Source organism: Bombus impatiens, unplaced genomic scaffold (genome assembly GCF_000188095.3).
Source record: "Bombus impatiens unplaced genomic scaffold, BIMP_2.2 scf_0318, whole genome shotgun sequence".
NCBI lineage: Eukaryota > Metazoa > Arthropoda > Insecta > Hymenoptera > Apidae > Bombus > Bombus impatiens.
The window spans coordinates 116,906-142,494 of record NT_176737.1 but is presented as its reverse complement, the minus strand read 5'-3'; the positions used below and the strand labels follow the sequence as shown (position 1 = coordinate 142,494).

General features: G+C 37.5%; 1 protein-coding gene across 1 annotated transcript in view; it reads right to left on the bottom strand.

The window, feature by feature from the left end:
* LOC100746455 overlaps positions 1 to 25,589 on the bottom strand; it is a gene marked incomplete at its 5' end in the record, with an annotated part of 240,012 nt that overhangs the window by 100,842 nt on the left and 113,581 nt on the right. Inside the window, one exon of the mRNA XM_033320534.1 lies at positions 19,249 to 19,552. Within this exon, the coding sequence (XP_033176425.1) occupies positions 19,249 to 19,552 (304 nt within the window). The remainder of the gene's footprint in view (positions 1 to 19,248; positions 19,553 to 25,589) is intronic.

Below are 25,589 nucleotides of genomic sequence, written 5' to 3'. Positions count from 1 at the left end.
AAACGAGTCTGATATTAGTCGTACATTAAACTATTTCTAATCGTTTCTACTTCGTGTTTTACGCTTTGTAGTAACTCTAACGAGGAGACACCGAGTCGATTTTAACGCCGATCTCGCGCGTGCCCAACGTGCGGCAGACGCGCCGAGATTCCGATCTTCAATTAGCCCTATATCAAGTCGGCTGCCTGTTTGTGATTTAAATACGATCGTATGTAGCAGCAGTAGTCGCCCGAACTCGATGCGATAAATTTATGACCGGTTTTTAGACTCGTCCTCGCCTACGCGTACTTTTACGGTTCGACGAATGACTGTACCTTGTAAAATATAAGATGAAAAACGTCTGGTGTCACGGTAATGCCACTTGAGTGTTGTTTTTCCATAATATTACGATTTATTCACTCTGTTTCAGGATGATTTCATGGATAAATTAAGAAAAGACGAAGAGATAGATAGAAAGAGTGATTTTTATACTTGAGAATTAGATTAATTTATGTCGGGAATATGATATGAAAGGAAAAGAAGGAAAGAAATTTTGATCAGCTCGATCTCTAAAGGAACTCTTATGCGATAACGAACAAGTGTACAACTGTATGTATGTATGTATGTATGTATGTGGGAAAGAATATAAAGTTTTAGAGCACACGGGCAACATGGAAGAAAGAGACTTGAATTCGGAATATGTGAATGGAGTAGATAGAGAACATTATGTAGAGGATGAAACTTAAATGCTTTAGGAATTATTCTTGAGTATCACTAGGTACGTTACAATTTGGTCTCGAAGACGAGAACAGTGCTTAATTTTGACCTAATATCGTTGCATATTTTCCATATATCTGCATAGAATTTCTAGAGATTTAATTATGAACATGTAAATTGCTTCACAACCGAATTCATACATATAAATGCATATGGGATAAAAAATTAATTTAATCGTGTAACAATATGTAAATGTCATGTAAATATATATGGATCTTCCTATTTCTGATATAGACATCGCTGATACATTTATTGTTTCAGACATGGATCAATTTAAAGCAGAATTACTTTATGAAAGTTACTTTGTTTGAATAATTTTAGCAACTTGCTGCATGCACGTCGCGATTACTATGCAAATGAGAAACGAAATAGATCCGAACGTGAATTATCATATACAAATATCGGAATATGGGAGAAATTATGAAAACGATTAATCGAAACGCAACTGGAAAAATAAGAGGATCGCGTGACGTTGAATAAATTATTTATTTCTCCATGCGTTACGACCACTTAACTCGACAATCGAATTATCACGTTCAATGATGAAATTAAATTTTATTTGTTAGATCGCGAATTTTCATTCTTCTTTGTTTCTTCTTTATTCTTTATATTTCCCGGCAACCAGTCTTGTTTCTCATTGAATATGAAAAGAACGGAAAATAGTTTACTAATAATTGAAGCACGAACGACCAATAGTCGAATACGAATAGGACAAAAAACATTGAAAATTTAATATTCAATAAGTGAATATTTATATCGGGAAAATAAATTCTTGGAAAATCTACGCAATCCGAAATTCAATTCTCGAATTATTTGTAATACTTTTTTATCTATACCTATAACTACAAATCGAATTAATCGACAATTGAATCGCGTGAAAAATTTTGCTTTTTGATGGGTTTTTACAAAAGTGGATTTTTATTTATACATGTATCACTAATAATCCCATAAAACAATGAAAATTATCGCTTGAAGTATTTACCTTTTTTTTTTTATTTTCTAAATTTCGTAGCGAATTAAATTTGTTAAATTCTCCAAAAACAATTTGTCTGGCATTTTTGTTCTCGAATTATGTTTTAAAATTTCTTTTATAACTCCTCTAGAAACATCCTCAAAGCCACAAAAATTAAAAAAAAAACTTTCACAGTTTAAACACTGTGCAATAATAATTCCTGTGAAAAGTATAAAGCGTGTGAAAGGCACAATTCGTAAATATATTTTCAAAGTGAAGATAAAAAGGATAAAGGAGCTCAGAAGCGTAATTCTAACAAACACTTAAAAACGTAAAGAAGTCTTGATACATTTATGAAAAATACCATCAAAATTAAAGAAGATAAAATAGAGTTCAGGATTTCTGTGAATTACAAAATCTGAAAAGATCACGGAAAGGTTATTAAGGATTAAAGAGCTAAAAAAGAAAATTCCTCGAAGTTTGCTTCAAATACTTGTTCAACTCTTTTATCCTTACACTTAAACTTTCTAAAACTCCCTCATCTTAGATTCGAATTCCATTTCACCATTAATCGCAGAAATTTCAAGAAACGATGTTTGAAAGTGCCTCCATATGCCTTGCGAATCGTTCGCTTTCAGATTCCAATCTTCAATTAGCTGTTCATTAAGCGGCGGCATTCAGCGATATCTCTCGTCGTTAAGCACCTATAAATGAGCTAAACGAATATATAAGTAGATGCAGTTATGCTAATAAAAGCGTAGCACAAAAAGGGAAAACATGGTACAAAAATACGGAAAGTAGGTACTTCGATGCACGCGAGTAAATCGAGATTCACGATTTTTCACTCTTAAACATAGAAAGATTGATTCTCTTCAGTATCTTTCTATTACTGTATTTTCTATTTATGAGAAATGTTTCACTCTATTTATGAATAATTATTGAACACATATGTTCCGTTGTGATTGCACAACGAACGAATTTATTTTTACAAATAATTGTGAACGTACCCAGAATCATTTCAAGACCGTCGTCGTTTCACAGAAAAAATCTTCTACTAACCCATCAAGAAAATTCGAGATTTCGTTCCCAAAATGTGTCATGTCCCTAAAACGATTCTCATATCTGTGAAAACTGTTCAACGATCTATATACATCAACCACGTTAAGAACTTTCGTAATCAAACAAATAACAAACAAACATAAACATAAGCCTTACAGTTCTTTTTAATTAGACACGTGAAATGAATCTAATTCTTATCTCACGCACTGACGCTATCTGGTCGAGCAACGTACGTCTCACTTCCTCAATTACACGCGTTCAGGCCCCAAATTCCCTCAGTGAGAGGATTGTAACGCTGCCTCGAACCAAACAAGTACGCTCTAAAGCAACGCAAAACGTTTCCCTTGAATCTCGGCCAGGCAAATCGAGATTTCGATCTCTAATTAGCTTCTGCGAATTCGGTGCAACATTCCGTTACAAAGATAGAATGTTGTCAAACGTTCATTTTATTTCCGCCAGTCTCTAATTCCTCTTTTCTTGCCACTTTATAAGATCGCGCAAAATTCTAGACTCGCGATTACAAAGTACACCGCCTTTTGCCTTTCTCTGTGTCGCATCCTCTCGCTACTGCTATCCTGGTGTGCGTGTGTTTGCGTTAATATCGTCGGCGCATTAATGTGTGTTGGTTTTGCGCCCCTATATGAATATGTATACGTCGACGTTGCGTAGGATTTATGCGAGGGTGCACGATCCTCTTCCATCCCCATTTCCTGCTCCTCCGTCACTGTTCCCTCCGTTTATACGATAGCACCACTGTCACCGTTTGCATACGTTTTGGTGTTGGTAGCTTTCTGCCTGTGTATGCGCGACCGTGTGTACGGATACACGTACAGGGTGTACCGTTTGTCTTGGATTTCGTAATATTTTAGTTACTTTCGTCGATACGAATAATCGTGCCAGGGCAAAGCTTGTTGATTGACAACGACGAATATCGTGTTTCGCGATTTCTTTTCTCCTACAATTATTTCTTTTTTAGCTTTCATATTCGATCATTTTCTCTGTTTTTCACGGTTATTATTAGTATCAGATATTTTTTATTTCTCCATCGAAAGGTAATGTAAAATATAGCTTAATTTTGCAAAACTCAGCGTGGACAAAGAAACCGAGGAAAGTGGAAGTTTGTTACAAAGAAAAGAAAAGAAGAGTAACTTGAACGGGACAAACGAGCACGTATAAGATATAAATTGCCAAATGCTAAATATTATTTTCGATATAAAATTCAAGGAAATATTGGTAAAAATAGTTGATGCATTAAGAAATCCAAGATAAACGAAACACCCTATATATGCCTACATATGTGTACATATACATGCGCTGTGTACAAACGTCGCTTCTCGTGTTTCTGCATCTTCATCCAATAGCTGGCGAGACTGTCAGTATCCACGTGGAATGGTGACTTTGATTTGTAACTCGCATTCACCCTTGCAATCAGTGGATCGACCAATAGATGGACGGATGAAACATCTATGTACCATGATCGGTGGATGATTAACAGTTTTCGGCCGAAGCTGACACTGGTTATCTCTTTCCCTCTGATTCTCCAGCACATAGGGAGAAGACGATTAGGATAATATTTCTGATGAGATTGGCGTATGTGGTTGGTGGATGAGCGTTTCGAAGGGAACTAGGATACCTGGAGATGCTTTAGATAGGATTTTAGAGTAATGGCTCAATGCGATCGTTTGATGCGATACCTTCTGTGAAATGGTAGATCAAGAGGTTTTAGGTTGCAGGTTTCACCTATATCTATTTTATAATCCAATCTTCCGCATAATATACATGGGACTGTATATCATACACAGAGGTATTGCACGTATAACGACAAATCTATATGAAAGTGTATGGAACGCGTATAAATAACGACAGTATAAAATTTATGAAGTTACTCGGATTAATTAATTTTAAGAAAATATGGAAATGTTATTAAAATTCACAAGCTATAGGCTACTTCACGCGACACACGAGCTTACATCGTCCTTACAGATCTTTCTGTACAAATTCTGCCCTTTTTTAAAATTCTTATACGCTGCTATTTCACACCAAAAACCAAGAACGATTCATACGCGATATCTTCGAATTATCTTGCCGGTCTCAAATCAACTATTTTCTTGAAGGTACAAGAGGACTCGTTTGCAAACGGAAGTACATGGTATAGTAGCTGACGTATTTATCTGCGCGGAGAAACTGGCGCGTGTACACACACGTGTATGAGCACTTTAGATTAAAGCTCTCATCGAGCACTTTGTCCGTTGGGATGCTTCAGGAAACTCGATTAATTCCATGGCTCGAAAGGGATACACGACTTTTGCGGTGCTTCGGCCAAAGATAAAGCCAATGCTAAAGCGAGATTCTGGCTCGCACGCCCGTTTGATTAAAGCCTCCCACAAACCCGATTACCTTTTTATATCTATAGATACGGATGAACAAAGCAAAGTTACGAAAACATTCAAACACTTGTAGAAACATCTTATGAATATAATATCTCTGTTATACGAAATATTTTTACATCTCATTAGCACGAAGAGTTACGAGACTCGACTATTACGACTATATTGGTATAGTTTGATATCAATCCGAAGATATATATGTAATATCTAGAAATTATCAGGTATTTAGTGTAAATAAACCAGTTAATGCCTGCCTTATTTATTAGTAAATTTTAAGTATCTAAAAATTAAACCAAGATAACGTTGTCGAATGTATTATTTTACCTTCTACAAGGATATGGAAAAATAAATTGGAGAAAATAAAAAGTATAGGAGAAACGAACTTCAAAGGAAGAAAGAAAACCGAGCATAATAGCCAAAATAAGGACAATAATTGTATTTTACTATATTCTTCGTACTTTAAATTCCCTTCTTTTTTAAAATTTCTTCTGTTTCATGTACGTTTGTGATCGTCGAAAATTCACGATAAATTTGCAGCTACGGTCGACAAAGATATTTCTCTGAAATTGGACGATCACAATGACGGGGCACTCGATCGCCTCGATTACAAATCGTTCAAAAGCGCAATCGCGCTCTCCAACAAAATGCAACGCAATAAGTGCATTTCGCTCCGATGATTATTCCCCTAATGATTGAAATCATCCGTATGCAGTGAAACATTTGAAACGCACAATTTCGAGCATTTTACAACCAGCTACGAACGTTTCATCGTCAAAACGAACAAGTGATCCCTCTACTTATTAAAACCCGTGCTGGACGACGTGTTTTCAAAATTATTTCAATGAGCCATGCTGCGAAACAGCTAAGCTACAAATAATCGCGATATCCACCTTAATTTTTGGGTTTATACGAACCCAAATTTATATTTATATTTGACACCAAGAAATTCCAGTTTTACTCTGCTTGTTTAGCTTACATATGTTAACCATCGAAATAGAAATAAAGTCATACGTTACTCGTATCGTAGTTGAAAGATATCGAGACCACATTCGGAGTTATAAATGTTCTAGAATATACGTAATATTTTAGTAAAAAACCAATTTGCCTGTTTTATAGCGTGAAACCTCCATTTTCAAGCTTCACGATATTAAACAGTTGATTAACTAGTTCTAGAAGCTAGAGGAGAAATTTAAACAAGAGGTAGGGAGTAGATAGAAATCGAGGTATTCAGCGTTTAAATCGACTTCTCATCGAGAACGTCGTCGATTCGACCAGACACGGGCTACGTTCATTCGGTTCGTCTCGTCAAAGGGCGTACATAATTTTTTTTCTCTTCTTTCTTTTTTATTCAACGTCGAATTATTCTCCTCCATCGAGAGCCACGGCGGCCGGACGATACCAATTTGCCTGGGAATTTACTTTCCGTCGAACAAAAAGGTTCCCTTTCAGCCGTATCCGACGCGAATAAGAGAATACGGACGTTCCATAAAAATCGTACGTGAACTCCCATGGAATCGATGGACTCCCCCTCGTTCGAGTGGGTACTTCGTTTTAAAAGCTCCGCGGAGCGAAATTAGAACACGTCGAGACCGCCGGGAGAAAGGAAAGAGTGGAACCAGACGAGAAATTTCGTTGCTCGTTCCTGACTGAATCGCGGGTTATTATGTATTTGCATCGTTGCTCCTCGATTTCGTGCCCTACTCGAACTTGGAGCCGAGCGGATTTTCCTTTTTCTCCCGTTCCTCCACTTGTTCGTCGATGATGGCCGGGCACGAGAGTTCTGTTCGAAATCGATCGAATTTGCACCTGATACGTGCGATAATTTCTGATAATTTAGCTAACTGAAGGGTATCTGGAAATGCTCGAAGAAAACGCGGTGAAAGCGATTCAATCGTTATTATTCAAATTGAGCTCTTCGTGTTCTTTTCACGCGTTCGATATATCGTCGAATTGTTACGCATCTTAGAATTTCAGCTTTTATCGAGGCAAATCGTGTTCTTCATGAACTTTGCCTGCTGCGTTCTTTTATAATTCCTATGTTTACAGAAATTGCTATGATACTGTTGTGCGTTGAATTTTTATTCAACGAATTCAATAAATAAATTACAATTAATAGATAGAAAGGTATAATGAAATCAATAAACAACAACGATGTCACGTATGATTCGAGAATTACCAGACGATATAAATACTGAATTCTGAAAAATGTTAATCCTTCTTGATTATGTCATAAACTTGGTCTAACAACAAACTCTAACACCCCTATTTCGAAAATACCAAACAACGATATCTCTATGAAAATACACGATCGATGAAATTTCATTCGGTTATCCTTTCGCGCTAGGCCAGCCAGTATTAACATAAATTTCCATTGTCACGCGTTATTTACGACTCGATGCCGCTTCTGGCGTTCACGATTTATCCCCGTATCGAGCGAGCCGTTTAATAAATTTCGCTGCACCGCTCGAACGGGTGCTTGTTCGCCTAAACGCAGCGCGATATCGCCGGAAAGGGAATCGAAACTGTTCTCTTTGATAACGTACTATCTATTTACGGTGGATCCGAGCGACAAAAGGACCATTTTTGCGATATAATTCGTGCAGGAAGTCTGCCTCAGACGCGAATTCCGCCACAATCCACTTTCCAAGCGAAATTTCGCCAGGATGATGATTAACCGTCGACTAATTGACGCGTTATGGAGCAACAGGGAAATTAACCTCTGTTGCGAAATTATAATTTCCAGATCAATTTCGGTATACACCATCCGTTTGTTTGACTTTCAGTTTACGCTCGGAAAATTATTAAAAAGGGAAAATTGCCTTCACGGATTGTGTGCGTTTTAGATTACCTTCTCTTTCTCCTTATTTTATAAGGGGAAACGAAAGAACGAAACTTTTCTTTGCGTGTTCGTGTTATATATAGAAGTGAGACAATTCAGACAACTTATCAGTTAAGTTATTGATATTGTTACGAAGAAATATATAACTACAGGTAAATCGATAATCACAGGTCCAGTATAAATTATTATTCCAGGTATAGAAAAAGTAGTATACATAACGGAAACATTTCGAATAATCATAATTAATTTATCCACTTTATTCCTGTAACCTGTTCCTCGGTATCGTATGAATACAAAGATCTATCGTTTCATGCTTATCAACTAAAATGACTAAAAGATTTCTAGCAATAATTTCAACAACAGATTCGAAGAGCGCTTTCCAACAGCACGATCATCTCCAATATTCAATAAGCCCGTTAGCCGTGACAGAAATTCTTCGCCGAAAATATGATTGGCGTACTTTTCGGTCGCATAAAAAAGAGGCATCCGCGTGCTCTGCATAAATTCGACGTCGCCGTCGCCAGGATTCTCCCGATTATTTTTGTCCCGGGGAGCTAATAGAACGCGAATAAAGTTTCCCGTGAAAGTCCCTGGAACAAAATTTCATTTCACAGTCCGTCGTCCAACTCCGGCAAATATTATCGTAAATTTTCAAGCCCCTCGCCGACCTCCATATGTATCACCTGCGCGATTCTCCGTCTTTTTCTCTTCGTCTTCGTCCTTCGTCTCTTCGCCTACACATCGTGAGAATATTTCTCACCCGTGGACCGATAAATCAATCTAGCCCATTCGACACGTTGGTCATCAATAACTATGGTGCTTAGACTTTTTCTTCGAGGCTTCGACAACGGAATATCGAAAGCATGTTCTGCAAGAGAACAATGCGCTCACTAACTCACCGCTGTACTCTTTTTTTCTTTACCTTCCTTCGTGATTTTTCTTCGTTTCCTTCGTTTCATCCCATGGCAAAAATCATATTCTTTCTCTTCCTATTATTTACAATAGGAAAACTCGGTACGCCGTACGTTATTGATCGATACATACGATGATTGAACTTGTTGAAATCGCCTTATGTGATTTGTAGAATATGTTGTAAAATTCGGAGAGAAATTAGCAAAATGTTTCATTTGAGAAAACTTTACGGGAATCCGTATGCTTATAAATATTAAAATATCGAGTAGTACGAGTAGAAACCTATTTCGCTTATTTTTCATTTCTCTTTTCTTTACAGATATTTTTTAGGTTGTTGTAATAACATCGTGAAAGTGTCGTTGCGTAGTATCGAACGGCCATGTACAAAGATACGCGCAACGCCGTAAAACTCGCGAACCACCGCCATTTAATGACCCGGAACAACGTTGCAGCCGGTTGCAGCGGCTCGTTTATTTTCCACGACCGAGGGAACGAAGGAGCTTGGGACGGGAAATCGGTGGCGTTTCCGGTTCTCGTTTTTATGCGGACAGTCGAAGGAGAAGCTGCTTACGGAAATCGAGTCGCGAGATTTACGTTTGGAAACGTAATTATTCGAGGGTTGTTCCGCGTTTATTCCGTATTCTGATTTTTACTACATCAGCATAGCAAATTTTTCACGCTGAAATTACGGTGGACGAGAGATTGGATAAGTTCTGCAACTTTTTGTCCCTTTCTCATTTTCTTCTTTCTTCTTCCGTAAATATTATTCCGTAAATCTATATAAAAGTGTATCAACTAGCTAAAAAATCTTAGATTCACCGGTAATTTCTTTCCTAGAATGCTCCCATTTAAATAAACGAGTTCTGTCGCTAGAATTTCGTCGTAGTTCGGGCACCAACTAAAATTTCGTTTCGATAAGTAGAATTCCGCTGTAGGTTAATTTTCCATCGACAGAACTCTTTTGTGAAATAAATCACTCAGAGAAAATCAATAATTCATAGACCTTCTTCTCGAAAGCAACGAAAATAGCGTACTATCCAAAGCATTCAGATTTGAATTCCTCTTAATAAAGCTCGAACAAATTCAATCCGTATAAGCACACGTGCAACATCGAGAGCAAAGCGACCACGAGGTAACGTTGTTAGCGCAACGAAGGAAGCGAAGAGCTTCTCCCAAGCGAACCGTCCGAATTGTCGCTAATCGGATACACTTTCAGAAGGAGAGTCGGCCGATATCGAGCCATTCGCCTCCCTCGCAGCTAACTCCCACGGGAAAGTACGTCAATTTCCGCTCGCGATGGCGATTCGTCGAAATCCCACACGGCGATGCTTAGAAACTGCTGCTCCAGCCGATGCCCGGAAATTTATCCTCTACCTTCGTTCTTTCCTCTTCGTTTACCTTTCTTTCTCCTATTCTCCACTTTCACGTACAGTTTCGCGAGTCTCTAGATATTATAGATATTTTCAGATACAACACGACCAGCTTCTCCTAGTCGATGAGGTGAGAGTCGATGAGACTGTTCTGGAGACAGGAGGAAGATAGAGGAAGTATCGAGAAGAGAGGTTTCTGATCGTTGAAATTGAGATAGTATTTTCAACACTAACGTTATCGTAAATTATTTTTTTTTGATAATTGGATCATTTCTTTCTTCGAGTAATTTTATTCCGCATTAAGACTTGCAGTTTCGTTCGAAGAATTCAAATATTATTTATTTATCGTCGTTATCGCATCTTCGTCGTAAATACACGAAAGCTATAAAACTAAAAATATTCCAAGATTATCTATCTAATACCATAAAATGATAGAAATACAATAATCCTTGCTAATCATATAAAAACTAAACTTTTATCTGATCTACTTTTGTCTGCTCTTTTAAATCCAATTAATCAATTCCGCAGAATTTTTCTCGTCCCAAATAACATTATATCGACAATAATCTCGCCTCAACTACTCAAACCAGTCAAAAACATCGACCGGTTGCTGTAAGCGTATTAAAAGATACCTTCGCTAGATAAAGCTCGAATTAACAAGTCGGAAGGATGAACGTCTTCGCGGTGATCGTCTGGAGGTTTCATTAAAATCGGTGAGTCACAATTCTCGCCGCTTAAAAGTTCGCCTCGCGAAGCGTAGACGATAATTGCAATCGTGCGATGGCTCGTTCCGATTGGGAAAGTAGATAGGGATCAGAGCTGTAGCTCGCGAGCTGCAGGCTATTACGCCGTAATTCCGTTTAAGATGGCGCCACGGAGATACGATATATCCAGGCCAGACGAAACGAAAACGCGACCGGGCGACAATTTTGCTCCGAGAAATCGAAGGAAATTCGATGACGAGCAACGCGCGAGGATTACGAGGGATTAATCGACGACGACGACGACGCGACGACACCGGGACGCGATTATGCAACTCAAAGAAGTTGGACCTTCTCGTCTCGACAGCCGCGCGAAGAACTCATCTCGAACGATCCTTTGTACGGGGAAAACTAAATTCTGCGGCCAACAGGGAAATTCTCTTTTTTCTTCGCGAAGCTGTAATGATTCGTTGATAGATCTCTGTCTTGATGTTTTTGTGGCTTGCAACAGGGTTCACTGGTATATTCATCTTGTAGTTATGGTTTTATTTTTTCGTAGCGATGAGATTTATTCCTTTTTCCATAGTGGTTCTATGGTAGCTTTCCATAGTGGTTCTATGGTAACAGATGGATTTAGAATTATGAAACGGAATATTACAGGTACTAGGACACTTACTGATCTCATATAAAATGTAGTAATTGGTAGAAAGTTTAGTTATTCATTGTTCTACGATATCAAGGAATTACTTTTTACGTCCTGTTACGTTTTTATATGCCGAGTATATCTGCGGTGTATGTATTTTATGAGTTTAGAATTTTAGTGTTTAGTATTTTAGTAGTTGAACCGCGTGTTCCATGAATTTCGAAATTTAATTTAGTTTTTACGTTGAAAATGGTTCTCGTATTTGTTGTGAATCGCGTTGTTTCCTGATTAATCTTTTTAGTTACGGTTTTATACGTTAAACCTTTGTGAATACGCTTGTATCATGATTTTTCGGGATTTACTATATTGAAGAGATTTTTTTTATCCGTCTCCCGTGTACAGTATTTAATTTATAAATTTAGTTATATTTCCGAGTAAAATGCTGTTATATGTAGAAATTGAAAAAAAAAGAAAAACGTTTTTTCTGTCTGATTTAAAAAGTGTATTCTTTAATTACGTTTCGATGTGTTGACTATTAGACCCACGTAAGATATTTTTCTTTTAATTAAACATATGATTTCTTTGTTATATTTGTTTCTTGTGCCCTTTGTTACACTTTGTTACACTGTGTTCTTCTTGGTTGCGTTTGAAAACAATTTGGAACAATTATTCTTGTTTTCATACGAAAGTTAAGTAGATATTGTCGTTTACTAATTAGTGTAATCGGGTTATACCCCCAGCGAAATAAAACAAGGGATTAATTAAAATCATGAATAGTTAATAAAACGAGGACACGTCTCGAAGTACAGTCACTTCCCTGGCACGATCTTCTCATTAGCTCTACTTTATACAATTCCGTATTCATTAATTTTTGACATGAAAAATTTGTTTCGTTAGCGATTGTCCAATGAAAAATGCGAATAAAAGATTTCCCAGCGAAATGTCAGTTTATTTTCATAATTCAACAAAAGAATTTACCTTTTTACATGGACAATATACATAAAAACGCGTATCGTTAAAAATTCATAAAAAGCATTCTGCCCTCCAACTACAATAAATTTTATCCTGAAACGCCAATTCATTCAAAAAGTTTACACTATTTGAAAACTTAACTTCGCGTAACCATAATATGCTCACACCCCTCCTCCCTCCCCCGAACTCTTTAATTATGTATCCACTGTACCAAATCTCCCTCACCAATCCATTCCAAATCAATTAGCCAAAACTATTATAAAACATTCGAACCATAGCGTGTCAGTCGAACCATTCACCGCGAAACTTTATCGAATTTTGTCTCTCGCAAATCCGATTCTCTCCTCTAATTGCTTCGCTTTCCAATACAAAATACAAGCACGGTTAACAAACGTTAACTTGGAGAATTGTGAATTTCACGATTGACTTGCCGGTGATCGTGATATGCTGTCTGTACGACTGAAAGGGTTTGCTGCGTGTGTGGGGGACAGCCACGAGGCCGGAACACGGTCGAACGTAATTTGCAAACTTCGAGACACTCCGATTCCGATTTCGATTGAGATTCTAAAGCCGGCGGGCACAAACAGTCAAGAGGAACCACATGAGCGCGCATCCCATGTGTACCGTTCGTACCGTGGCTCTCGTTCGACCCAGTTTACGATGTCTCCGCGCTAAGAAGATAATTCCGGGCCGGAGAGAGCACGGAACGAACCTCTGAAACGGTAATCACGATCGTAGCGAATCAAGGTCGAGTGGGACTCCGTAGGGAACACGCGTTTACCGTAATTATACAGAGCTGTAGGAGCCTGGAAACGAGGGAAACTTTATGCGCTGGGATTTTCGGAAGTTCGGTGAAATTTTTGTCATCAGGTGGTCGCTTGAGATACGATTCTCGGTGCTTGGGGAGAAATTTTCGTTCTTTTCTGTTCTTTGGAATCTGTGTTAATTTTTTAAGCAATTTGTTCAACTTTCCTACGAAGATATATGAAAAGAATAGAAAAATTATCGAATAAAAGTATTTTTTGACTATGGTATATCGTGATATATTTAATGGATATTTCTGTTAATCGTTCGAGCATTTCAATTTTTGCGTGGAAATGCGCGAAGACAAGGTACAAAATATATTTATTAAAAGTACTTTTTTTTATAAATAGTATTAACTATCAAAGATTATGATAAATGAGGTACGTATAAATCTTTAAAAATGAAATTGAGAAACGTATCTACGGTAATTCACAATTTGAATTTTCACTAAAACATTTATAATACGACATGAACCAGCTGAAAGACCTACATTATATCAATTTTGCAAATCGATAAAGCGCTGTTTTCGATTTCCATTAACGTATTTCATGCTCAAATGGTTTTTAAAATTCCCGAAACGCCTATGTTCACCGAGAAATAAATGAAAAACAACAAACGGTTCACGGGTGCACCGTTGTTTCGTTTCATAGAATTCATCTGCAAATTAAGAATACCATCGACTTCCGGCTATAAAGTGCATGCACGCGTTCCTCGTCGTCTATGATTAAGGGCAATTCATGGAATTCGGGCGATTCGCTTGATTCCAACTAATTACTGGCTGAAATTCCATCGGCTGCGTATCCTCTGTTCCATGAGAATGTTTTTCATGGGTCTCGACGCGTTTTATAGCCAACCACGCGCGCGCTTGGTACTTTCGGTTCGATTTTAATCATATTAAATTCGAAGCTACCGGGAGCTCTTTCAGCTGCCATTAATATTGACAAAGAGTCCCGGAATTTCATATTACACGTTCCTGTTTCCATGAGTGTGCATTCATTCTCCCGTGAATATCGTTGTCGTTGCTATAAAATTGAACACTGCCGTGCGATATACCCCTATTGTGCATACATCGCTTAATGTTCATTAGCTGAGTGCATTAGAGCTACTAGGCTTAGAGCGTTCATTGCTTTTTTTTTGTCTCAGGATAAGAATTTGCCGGAAGAAATGCCAATGGAAATGTCTATAGAAACTAGCTATGGTTGAATCGATGATGAAATGTTTCATGTATATCCATATCGAAGATTTTACGATTTCTTACTTATTATCATAGTATTTTAAATATTCTATCTTGTAAATAGTTTATACCATACAATATTCATTATATAATAAGAATAACTTGGGAAAACGAGGAAATGAAGATCCATTTCTTCTTAGTAACACTCATGCCAATTTCTTATCAACTTTGAAATTTTCTCACCCTTTTTTCTCTTCATCCTCAATTATTCTCCGTTTAATTCTAATTCAAAGCTCAGAAGTGTCTTTAGTACTCCAAATCTAATATACGAGACATTCTTTACGTAGCTACTGCTATGAATATTTTCAAATTACAAATTAATTACAAATTAATCCGAACGAAAAATTCAATTATAGATGCCGAAAATTTTCAGATCAATGATCGACATCTCCTAAATGATGTAATATCAAAAAATGTTATTTTACCGTTGAGGAAAAAGGTATTTCTATCGATACAGAAAATTACCGGATTACTAGCGGGTGACCAATACACAGGGACGAGCAACACGAAAGACAATGCCAAACCCGATGCCACGTTGGACCCCTTTCCTTTATGGTTCACCTTGCCCTTTGCCGCTTTTGTCGAGCGTACACGCTTCCGCGAGCAAGAAAGTGATTTTCTGCCGCGATAAACGTGATTTCTAAGACACGCTGCCTTTACCGTGCAATCAGAGGATCGGTTGAACGACCGACAGACGCCTTTTGATGTCGAATCACTGCCAACGTCCCTTCTACTGGCTCATCTTTCCGCCACTCTCGAGTGGATTTCACGCGACGAACCGCTCTTTACATCTGCCTATTGCGTTCACGCGTCATCCTTCTTTCTAAGACCTTCGATTACTTCGTAAATCGTAGCTATCTCGTGTTGTAGTTACATTTGAATAAAGAAAGTAGAGTTCCTCGTATTAGCGGATAATTGTGATTTGCCTGATTCCTATTAATAAATGAGAATATGTAACATTATAATATCTAGATCATAATTATAACTAAAAATTTAAAAAACTTTTTTTTTTGGAAGAATCGTATATTTTATCAGTTATAATTTATGTCGCAATGGGATATAATTGTCATCTAATGTTTGAGAAACCATTTTTCGTTAACAACGATTAAATTAATTTTAGTTAAACGCACACTATCAATTAATCAGAGTAGCTGTAAAAATTTTCCAATAGAGGCGTTGAATTTCTTTTAAACTTTATAGTAAACCTTAACACCTAGAAGTAATTAATAATCCTCCGAGGGTCTTGAGTCGTCGCTGTTAGTACGAAATACATTTGTACCAAACAAGCCCGAAAAATGATTTTCATCCCTTTAACGTACAATAACATACACTGGGGAAAATAGTCTCAGCTTGTGCTCTCTCGCCGCTATCATAGGGGACTTTTAATAAAGGTACTTCAACGTTTTTACGTCGGTACATTCACGGCGTATAAACTGACCTCTTCTTTGCACTCGTGTCCGGTGTTTAAAGAGATACCTCTGCGCTTCTGGCAGTATTTTTCTACTTTGCATTTTTAGCCAGTATTGTGTCTGAACAAACGAAACGAGCGACAAGCCTTTTGCGAATTTTTTGAAAACTCCAACCTTTGTGAATAAGTTGAAAATCAAATAAAAATACAAGATAATGTGTCAGATCATTTTTACGGTTGTTTCAGAGAACGATAGAAAATAAGCTAGAGCAATATCTTATTATCTTCATCATCCTCTGCAGAATCTACAGGACTAGCCTTATTATTAACGAATTATTCAAGAAATTAAATTATCCGCAAGAAATAAAGTTTCTACAGCGCAATCACCCTGCAGCAAAGATTCACCAAGGCGAATACGTATCGTCACTGTACAAATCTTTACAATCGAAAACGACGAAGATGAAGAAAGAAAAAAAAGAAGATGATGAAAATACCTCGGTTGAGCGAGGCTGGAGCACCTGCCCCACGAGGAACTCGACGATAACCACTCGGGTTACGCGGGTGAAGAAACTCGAGGTCTGTGTAACGTCCGATGAAATATCGTAAATCACGGAACTCGTTGTGTCTGCGAAGTTTTCATAGACGGCCGATTCGACCAGCCCTCTCCGGTAACACCCAACCACCCCCAGGTTTCACCTCTTTCCGCGTCTCATTCTCATTACGAAGTTCCCGGTCATCAAATTTTATTAGCCCCGCTTCAAGGGTTCGCCTTACTTCTAACTCAATATCGTAGATTTGTAGTCTCGGTTTAACTACCCTCGTTTCTTTCACCTTTCTCTCTTATGCTCGCGCATATACGTTCTCCCTTCGCTTCTTCTCCGTCCTTCTTTTCGCTTGTACTTTCTCGGGCGCCTCAGTGAGAAGGCCAAGATGTAAGCACGGCGAGCTCGAGCTCCAGCGACTTTGAAAGCAGCAATAATTTCGTGCTCCACGGCCGAGAACTAATTTCCACCGGGTCTGAAGGCGGCTCTGGTGGACGGGGGATCAAGCCAGATGAAGAAGGTTGGACTCACCAACGCCTCCTTTCGTCCTTCACCTCTGATTCTCTCCTCTACTTTCTTTTCCTCTTTCGTCTTCTTCTTTTTGGTTTCTTGTAAGTAGTTCGTTTTCTCTCGCGCCCTTTTACCGCCCGACAATGGCCAACCAGCTCCACCTGCTGTACCAGGTCGCGAACCGTCGCACCCAGTACGGTTAGGACGAAGCTGCCTGATACCGCGGAAAAGCGCTACAGCGAATGCGACGGCCAAGTCGTGGCATTTCCGTTCGTCGAATTAACCGATGATCCTTGATCTTGAATGGGAAATTTTGCCATTCACTGATCTATCGTGTAATTTATGTACGATAAGCATAATTGGGGAAGTAGAATCTATAGGCAGAGATCTCTTACATTTTTAGTTCATCTGCTGTTCTATCAATGTTCAAAAGAACTTATCTTTGTTAGTCCGGCTTACAATTTTGAAGTTTCGATAATCGAAAATGTCAGTTTTCCATTAGCACATAACTATTTCTAAACATCAACTTAATCGCATCATAATAGTGTAATGCACGCTGCTATGATCCTTATAAAGAACAAAGTTAGTGCAAATCGATTTATCCATAATTTTTAATTAAAGCATGTGCTTACGAAAATAGATAAATCTTCGAATACCTACGAAATATTTGCATTATTTACAGGTTATAGGCATAGGAACATTTAATGACAATTCGATAAATGACGTAAATGTAATTTTTGTTATTTATTTTCACAAAGTACTATTCCACCTAATATCCACTGCTATCGTCATAGATACTACTACTGGCGGTGTTTCTACAAACTCCTGTTAGTGTCACGGCTGGCTGATTATGCTAACCAACTCTACTATTAGTAGCGTCCGTCCCTGTGTGCCAGTGTAAACGATGGCTGACTGATACGGCCAGTTTCTACTGCGTTGGTAATCGCCCGCAATATTAACATTCTGTTTGTCTAGGACATCGTATTACTACATTCTTGGTAATTATACGCTCAAGTTGCTTATATCGCATTCTTATTATGAAGCTTAGAATAATATTATTCCTTTTTTATCCAATATTGCAATAAAAATAAAATTAGTCGTTCAATTAACATTAATGCGACGTTTCTTCAAGATAATTTATCCATACATAATACAAATACACGATTAACAAAAATGTTGGAAACAAAATAACAATATACAATATCGCTAAAAAGTTTGAAATATACGTTTCACAAAATTAAAGAGAGTTTTAACGAATCAATTGGAAGAAAAGAACAATTCCAATAATATTTCCAACCATTCCATCACGTGTATCATTAATTCTCCATTGAAAGCTAAGTGCCTTATAACACGTGCAAACAACAGAAACCATTTCGTACATTTCTCCATCGACCTTATAGTTTTCCAATAATTACACTTAGCAATAGATGGAGGAAGAAACGTGACAACAAATGTCGAACGACGTTATTAAAGAATTTTTCGCAACGACTATAATCCCTAATCTGTCTCTGAACTGATCTAATTCCTTGAATCCAGTTATCGGAGTCACTGTACCGAGCCGGACAAATTGAAGCTCGTGAATGACGTATAAAAATTAATGAGGGTGCAGTTAGAGGTCGCGTAACATCGCTCGACGATCAGGCAGATCAACGTAATCCTCTTATGTCGCTGGATCTTCAGATCCACGTTGACCGGACTCATCCAAGAGAGCCGCTATTCCCTAAGCCTTTAAACCTATCTCAGACGAACCAATATCGGACCAATTTCAAGAAAACGGTGTCACGATATACATATATCTATATATACATATATACAGACGCGTAGGCAAGCTTCTGAACTATATTAGTAAACGGAATGATAGATGGAAAAGATACTTTCGCAGGAAGATTTCGTTTTCTTTTCGTTTCTTTGACATCATAACTGAGATCTTTCGTATAATTGAACAAATATTAAATAAATTATAAATTATCAACTTATTAAATATATCTCGTAGAACAAGCTCGATTAAAAATGGATGAAATTTTAACTTTTTAAATATATGACAATTTAGTATATCTTTATAAAAATATATTCTATTTTATAAAAATATTTAGTATATTTTTTGTTATTTCCGCTATGTTGTTTCAGCTAAGTGAAATGTGAAATATATGCAAACTTACCTTTTGCTGTTGCGCCTGTGTCGGTTCTGTGGCGAGCAGTTGCTTCAAGGCTGGATGTCCGTGTCCATTCGGTGTCGACGTTGCACCTGGTGTGCTGGGCGTACTGGGATTGCTCCCTGGAGTGTTTGGTGTATGCGGGCCCGTAGTTGGACTGCTAGGACTCACGCTTTCATTCACCTTGCTACCGGCATGATGATTCTCCGTATGCCTCCTCAGACTCCTCGCGTCGCAATACGACTTGCCACATCCTTCCGCCTTGCATTCATATGGCTTCTTGTTTCGATGCGTTAGCATGTGTCCGTTCCTGGAAAATAATACAGGATAAGAATTATTTTAAGTTCGAGGAATTCCTATAGTAAATTTTGATAAATTTTGATAAAAACGATAAATTTTTAGCGAAATTCTTTGAGACCGTTTTTCAATATGATAATACGTATCAAGATGTATCTCCGTCCTAATTAACAATACCAAAAATACGTAACTGAACACAGTAGTAAAAGATTTATACACAGTCGGTGATATTATCCATAAACCCACATTCTACAAGAAACATGGGATTCCTGTCACGTTCCAACGAGATCAGACCAACACTCTGCCGAAGCATTCATAATCCACCACCGATATACAAGAAATATCCAAGAGAACTCGATCATCCGGCGCCCCAATCATGCGTGGAAAATTATGTCAGTCCAATTAAGTCCTTATCTATATGGAGGATCACTGAACTCCGGAAATCCTGTACGAGTTACACGGCGATCTTGGTATCGAGTTATCTGCGAGACAGATCTAAGCTTACCTCCGACGTGACAATCTTACGACTGTTTCTCTGTGCTAAAGACCGATCTCTCCAGGCTATTTATCTGATAACCATAGCGCGCAACGCCTTCAATGATGCTAAACGTACCGAATGGGCAATGCATGAAATCTTTCAATGAATATACCGACTGATTATTATCATGTTAATAATATTCGAATACATAATACAGGGCGAGAGGCTAATCGTAGTACAACGGATAGAGGGTGGTTCTATGTGAAAGAATAAGTCGAAGATGTGGAATAAAATTTGTTCATACGACGCCTCGTTTCTGAAAAAATGCACTTTGAAAATTTGTAGTATACCTTAATGTATATAATTATATATCTGATGGTAAATTTTCAAATTTATTTTTCTCGCAAATGAAGCATCTTACGAAAGAATTTTGTTTCATATTTTTCCCAAAAACGTGACATTTTTGGGAGAACAATCTCTTCAACTACAACTACCTGAAGAGTAAACAAATTTTGCTACTTTATTCATCAAACACTTCAACACTATTAATAATTCATTAAACAAGTTTTAGTTGCTTACCAGTTTATCATTTTCAATCATTTTCATTTGTACTATAAACCATATCCCTACAACTCCTGTTACCCTAAAAAAAAAAAAAAAAAAAAAAAAAAAAAAAAAAAAAAAAAAAAAAAACAAGAAGAGTGCGATAAAAGACGGAGAAAGTGCAACAAGTTGGCCATGTGGCTGACGAATAAAGGGCATCTTTACTACCACCATGAATCGTCTGATACGTTCATCTCCCATGATAGTTGGCCCTATAATTGCATTAATCCAGCAACGAGGTACACGGTGGAAACGACATCGTTAAACGCCATTGTCTAGTCGTAACTATAATCTAGAGATTGGAGATTTAACGCGGATAAAACAGCCAGTAAGTACGAGGGTAAATCGTCGATCTGTATCACTGGTGGCGCTATGCTTACTCTCGTTGTCGCCATCGATACGAACCACTATGCTGGATCCGATTTCTCTGGACAAATATTTGCCTGGAATATCAATCGCGACGACTGAGCCGAGAGGGAAACGACTCTAACGGAGTATTTTTCAGATTACTCGATTAATTTGCACCGTCGCGTCGTTGCGTGGAAAACGTAAACGAAAACGATTTCGAAGTAAACGACAATCAGATATCTCGTCTCGCTAAGAGACTATTTTAGGAATTTATTTAACCGTTAATGTTGACTTTTAAAATCACGGACGAAGTGACATTTTCATTCGGCGGTGCTTTCTACGGTTCAATCTGTGAAAGTACCATCTTTCCTTTTTTGTCGTTTATGGAATCTTCTCGACGTTAAATATCAAAGGTTTTAATTAGTAAATTAGTAAAGGAGCACGGAGATGGGCAAAGTTCTTTTAAATATTGTTTGCTGTTTAAGGAGATCGTTGAGCTCGTTGAAAAAAATGTTACCTTTAACCTTTCGCCTACGCGTCAACCTTTAATTTTTTAAGAGTGAACCACTTGCTTCTTCTGTTAAGAGTAAAAGCAAGAATACTTGGAGCTTTATAAGTAAAAAGTAAAGCGCGCACCTCAATTAGGAATTGTATAGAAGTATGCAACGTGAGAAATATTTATATTATTCTCGGCTCTCGTAGCAGTTGGAAGGAACGATAAATTTTAAAAAGATTTTTCGTTTCGTACGAATCTTATTTTATAATCTTTCTTACTATCCAATACAACGCTTTTTTTTATCAGGTTCCACGTTTCATCTTCATAGCTATCAAACTTTTGTAATCATACGAAAATATTACCAAACGATACGAAACTTAATATACTTGGATTTAATTAATTAGTATACAAATGTTATGATAAATGCAATGGTACACAAATACTTTTTATAATCGCTATATATAACACACATCATACGATATACTCGTATATGTACAATTTTCCTATAGTAAGCGATCAAATACTTTTCTGAGTCACTGTGTATGTAACAGGAGGTTCATCGCACGAATCTATCCATTTCAATGTATTCCAACTAGCTATTCTCATGTCGCAACCCTTTCTCCCTTCTTGTGAAACTTTAACGAGCCCTGGAACATTGTCCACGTCTCGTATCTTTCGACACAGAGAGGATTCTCTTGTGGTTCGCGCTAAGAAGTGGCCAGAGCATAGCACGGATGACATCGTTTCCAGTAAATTTTCCAACAGTCCACCGAGGCCATTCTCTCACTCTATTGCTGCAAGTTTTATAGTCCATCGATATACGAACGAGGTCTCTTAAATTCTATCGCAGGATGAACTTCCAACTGGGCAGGGTTTAATTTGTAAAAGCTAATTCGTTCAACTTTAACGTATTTCCTTTCTGATCCGCACACAGTTCACGCACACGCACAGACACATTGAATCCCGTGGGAATCTGCATCCATCCGGGAATCGATCGACCTATTCTTGCGACTATTCGTTGTTAAGTGGTGAAAGAGAAAAGCAAATAGCTATTTGCAAAGATATTGGAAGAGTAAGAGACGGGGTGAATAAACAGTGGAGTAATTTATTTCGTAATTTTCTCATTCGCTTTGATATATAGTGCAGCGGAAAGTGTAATCTGAATAATTAGATTTTGTAATTTATGGAGTGATTAATTTTGTTTGATACTTCATTTGTCTGTGTAGATCAATTGTTAAAGTTGTAGCAAGATTTTGATTCACGTTTCAGATATACAACAAGTACACTAAAATTTCAAAATATTAATAACATTAATCCACCTGAATTATAATTTAATTTTTAATAAATCTTGAATAAACTCAACGAGTAGTATGCTTACTGAGAGTTTTTGGTGTTTGTTGAAATTTTGTAAAAAGAAATGATAATTTTTCTTTGCGCATGCAAGTCATTCTCAGAGTTAATTTTTGCAGATAATTAATAGTTTAACAAATCGCTGACATTTGTTATGATTTACTACGTACGTAATATCGTTTCGCTTCAAAAACCATTAGGAAGACCACGAACTAACATTGATTAATTTTTCGTTGATTCGAAATAAACTTAGGTTTGGCCGTGACGGAGATAAGAGCGTGAAAGATGGAAGATGTACACTTCCATAATTTCTTTCGTTCTAGTTCCTTTTCCACGGCGAAACGTTTTTAGCTCGACGAGGGGAAAGGAAAATGTACGAACAAAGACCGTATTGAAGACGTCGAAGCAGGAAAGGAAAGCTTCGTTGTTGAAGGAGAAACAAAAGAACGAGAGTTCTGCGGATCCTTTTTTTCCTTTAATGACGATGTACCCTTTAAAGAAGCACGTTGAAACTATATTTCTAAAGTAGAATCGATCGCCATATCAATTTTTAAGGCTAATGATGCCCCTGGATAATTAGCGCAAATCTTAAAAGCAAAATATTCGATTCCTTAAAATTGAAATAGAAAAGCGAACGTTCGTCGTCTCTTTTAAGTTCCGTAAAAAATTTAACGATTTACATTCCACGTACTTTGCATACGATTCGGCGACAAAGGAAAGGAAAGGATAGTGCTTTCCTCTGAAAACGAGCCATAGTTCTTGTTTAAAAAAATTCCTCTTGCAACGAGGATCCGATGCAAACATGAGAAACAACTCAGCAATGAAAACACCAAAGCTTTTATGACAGCTTATTCCCCTTGAAATACAACGCGCTACGTTAAAACGAGGTTACATAGACACGGAAGAGTTCAACATCTATATCCTATCTTTAAACATGCTGCTCGATCAACCGTATTAATGCGACACGAGTATATATCGATTAGGATATTTTATTTCGGTGAAAATGCGAGGTAGTAAATTATACTTTATTTTAAGAGTCGATGACAAATGTTTGCGAACGGTGTAACATGATAATTATTAAAATTTAAGTTAGAAAGATATGTGGACTATATATAACAAGCAAAAATGTCCAAAGTTAGAATATTTTGGGAGTGTAATAAAATAAACCTCTATTCAGTTTTGTTCGTAGATACATAGATTAATTATGCATAAATATCCTTTGGTTTAATTATTCCAACGAATTAAACACAGGATCGAATACAATTATCCATCGTGAAGAATTGTAATATCCTTTATAAGAAGGGAAAAGTGTTCCATTCGCCATCTCAACTCCTACCAATTTATTTATCTACGCGCATTTTATCTTTCATTCGGGCTTTCAAATATAATCAACTAGTGACTCTTTTCAATAAATCCAATTTCAATCCTTTTTCATAGATTCGCCTCCATAGCCATTTAAAACGATACTACGATATTACACATCTTTTCGCTGTTTCGCAGACGTTAGTAATGCGATTATATTAGGTTGCCCGAAAAGTTTCTTTCGTTTCGTAAGGTGATAATAGATGAACAACAATTTCTGTTTTATATTACTTCATTGAATTAGGTATGATCCATTTCGTTCTATTCCTATTATTATGTTCGTGCATAATTCAATAAACTAATATAAAAGAAAAAAAATTGTGTGTCTATTATTTCCTGATAAAACGAAAGAAACTTTTCGGACAACCTAATATAATAAAACAAAATACACAGATCGCTGAACAAAAGAATTCCTCGAACAACCCTATCACCGTAAAACATCTCCAACATCGATTCTTCCCTCTAAAATCATCCAACAAACTCTCTAAACCCGAACAAATTTCCCACGCGAAAATTCCCTCCTGGATTCAGCTGTCGGGATCGAAGATTAAATTCGCGCCAATTATCAACTCTCCATTAATTCCAGCAATGACAGAGAGACGGCAGTAGGGACTAGGCTCCCACTAAAGAGGAAGCACTATCGGGTTCGTGGAGGCTGTTTCCCCAGGTCTATTTTCTTTCATTTCACGGGGTCAGAGCATCCTTAATGCGAGGCGGACGAGACGGAAGCGGAGGAACAAAGGGGGTATCGACGATATCGAGGTGGGAAAGCAAGTCCTCTTTACAAGCGGAAGACCGAAGAAACGACCAGGCTCTCTCCCTACTGGCTGCATCGGCAACGACTCTTTCTGAATCCCACTCTCCCTGTCCCTTCGCCCTCGCCACCTCGAAGTTGTCGCAAATCCCTTTCGGACGGAGAGACTGTCCTCCGCTCTTTCTATGTACAGGGTGTCCCAGGAGGAAATCGAATAACTTTGTTAGAATGTTTGGTAGGTTATTCTGGATGAAAAAAGTCAGAGTAGACTATATGAATCTTAGTCCATTTAACTTTAGTTCATTTCAACGAATAAATAAATTCTATATATATATATAGCTGAAACAGAGAAATAGAGGAAAATTCTTATCTTTCTTTGCTTGTATATACTAAAAGTGTTCGAAGTGGCAGCTCCTCGTTTCATATTTGTTTTGCATATAAATTTTGTTTTTTAAATTTATCCAGCCATAATCGTCCAATAACATCAAATTAGAGGCAACAGCGTTGCTTCTATCTTTTTCTTCTTTCGTACTTCGCACTTTTATTATAATCTTTTAAGAAAGCTTCAGATGACTCGTATTTATACGTATAACACTATCTCGTTTATACGTGTAAAATATATCTATTGTCATAGTTTGGCCGTTAAACCCTGGGACACT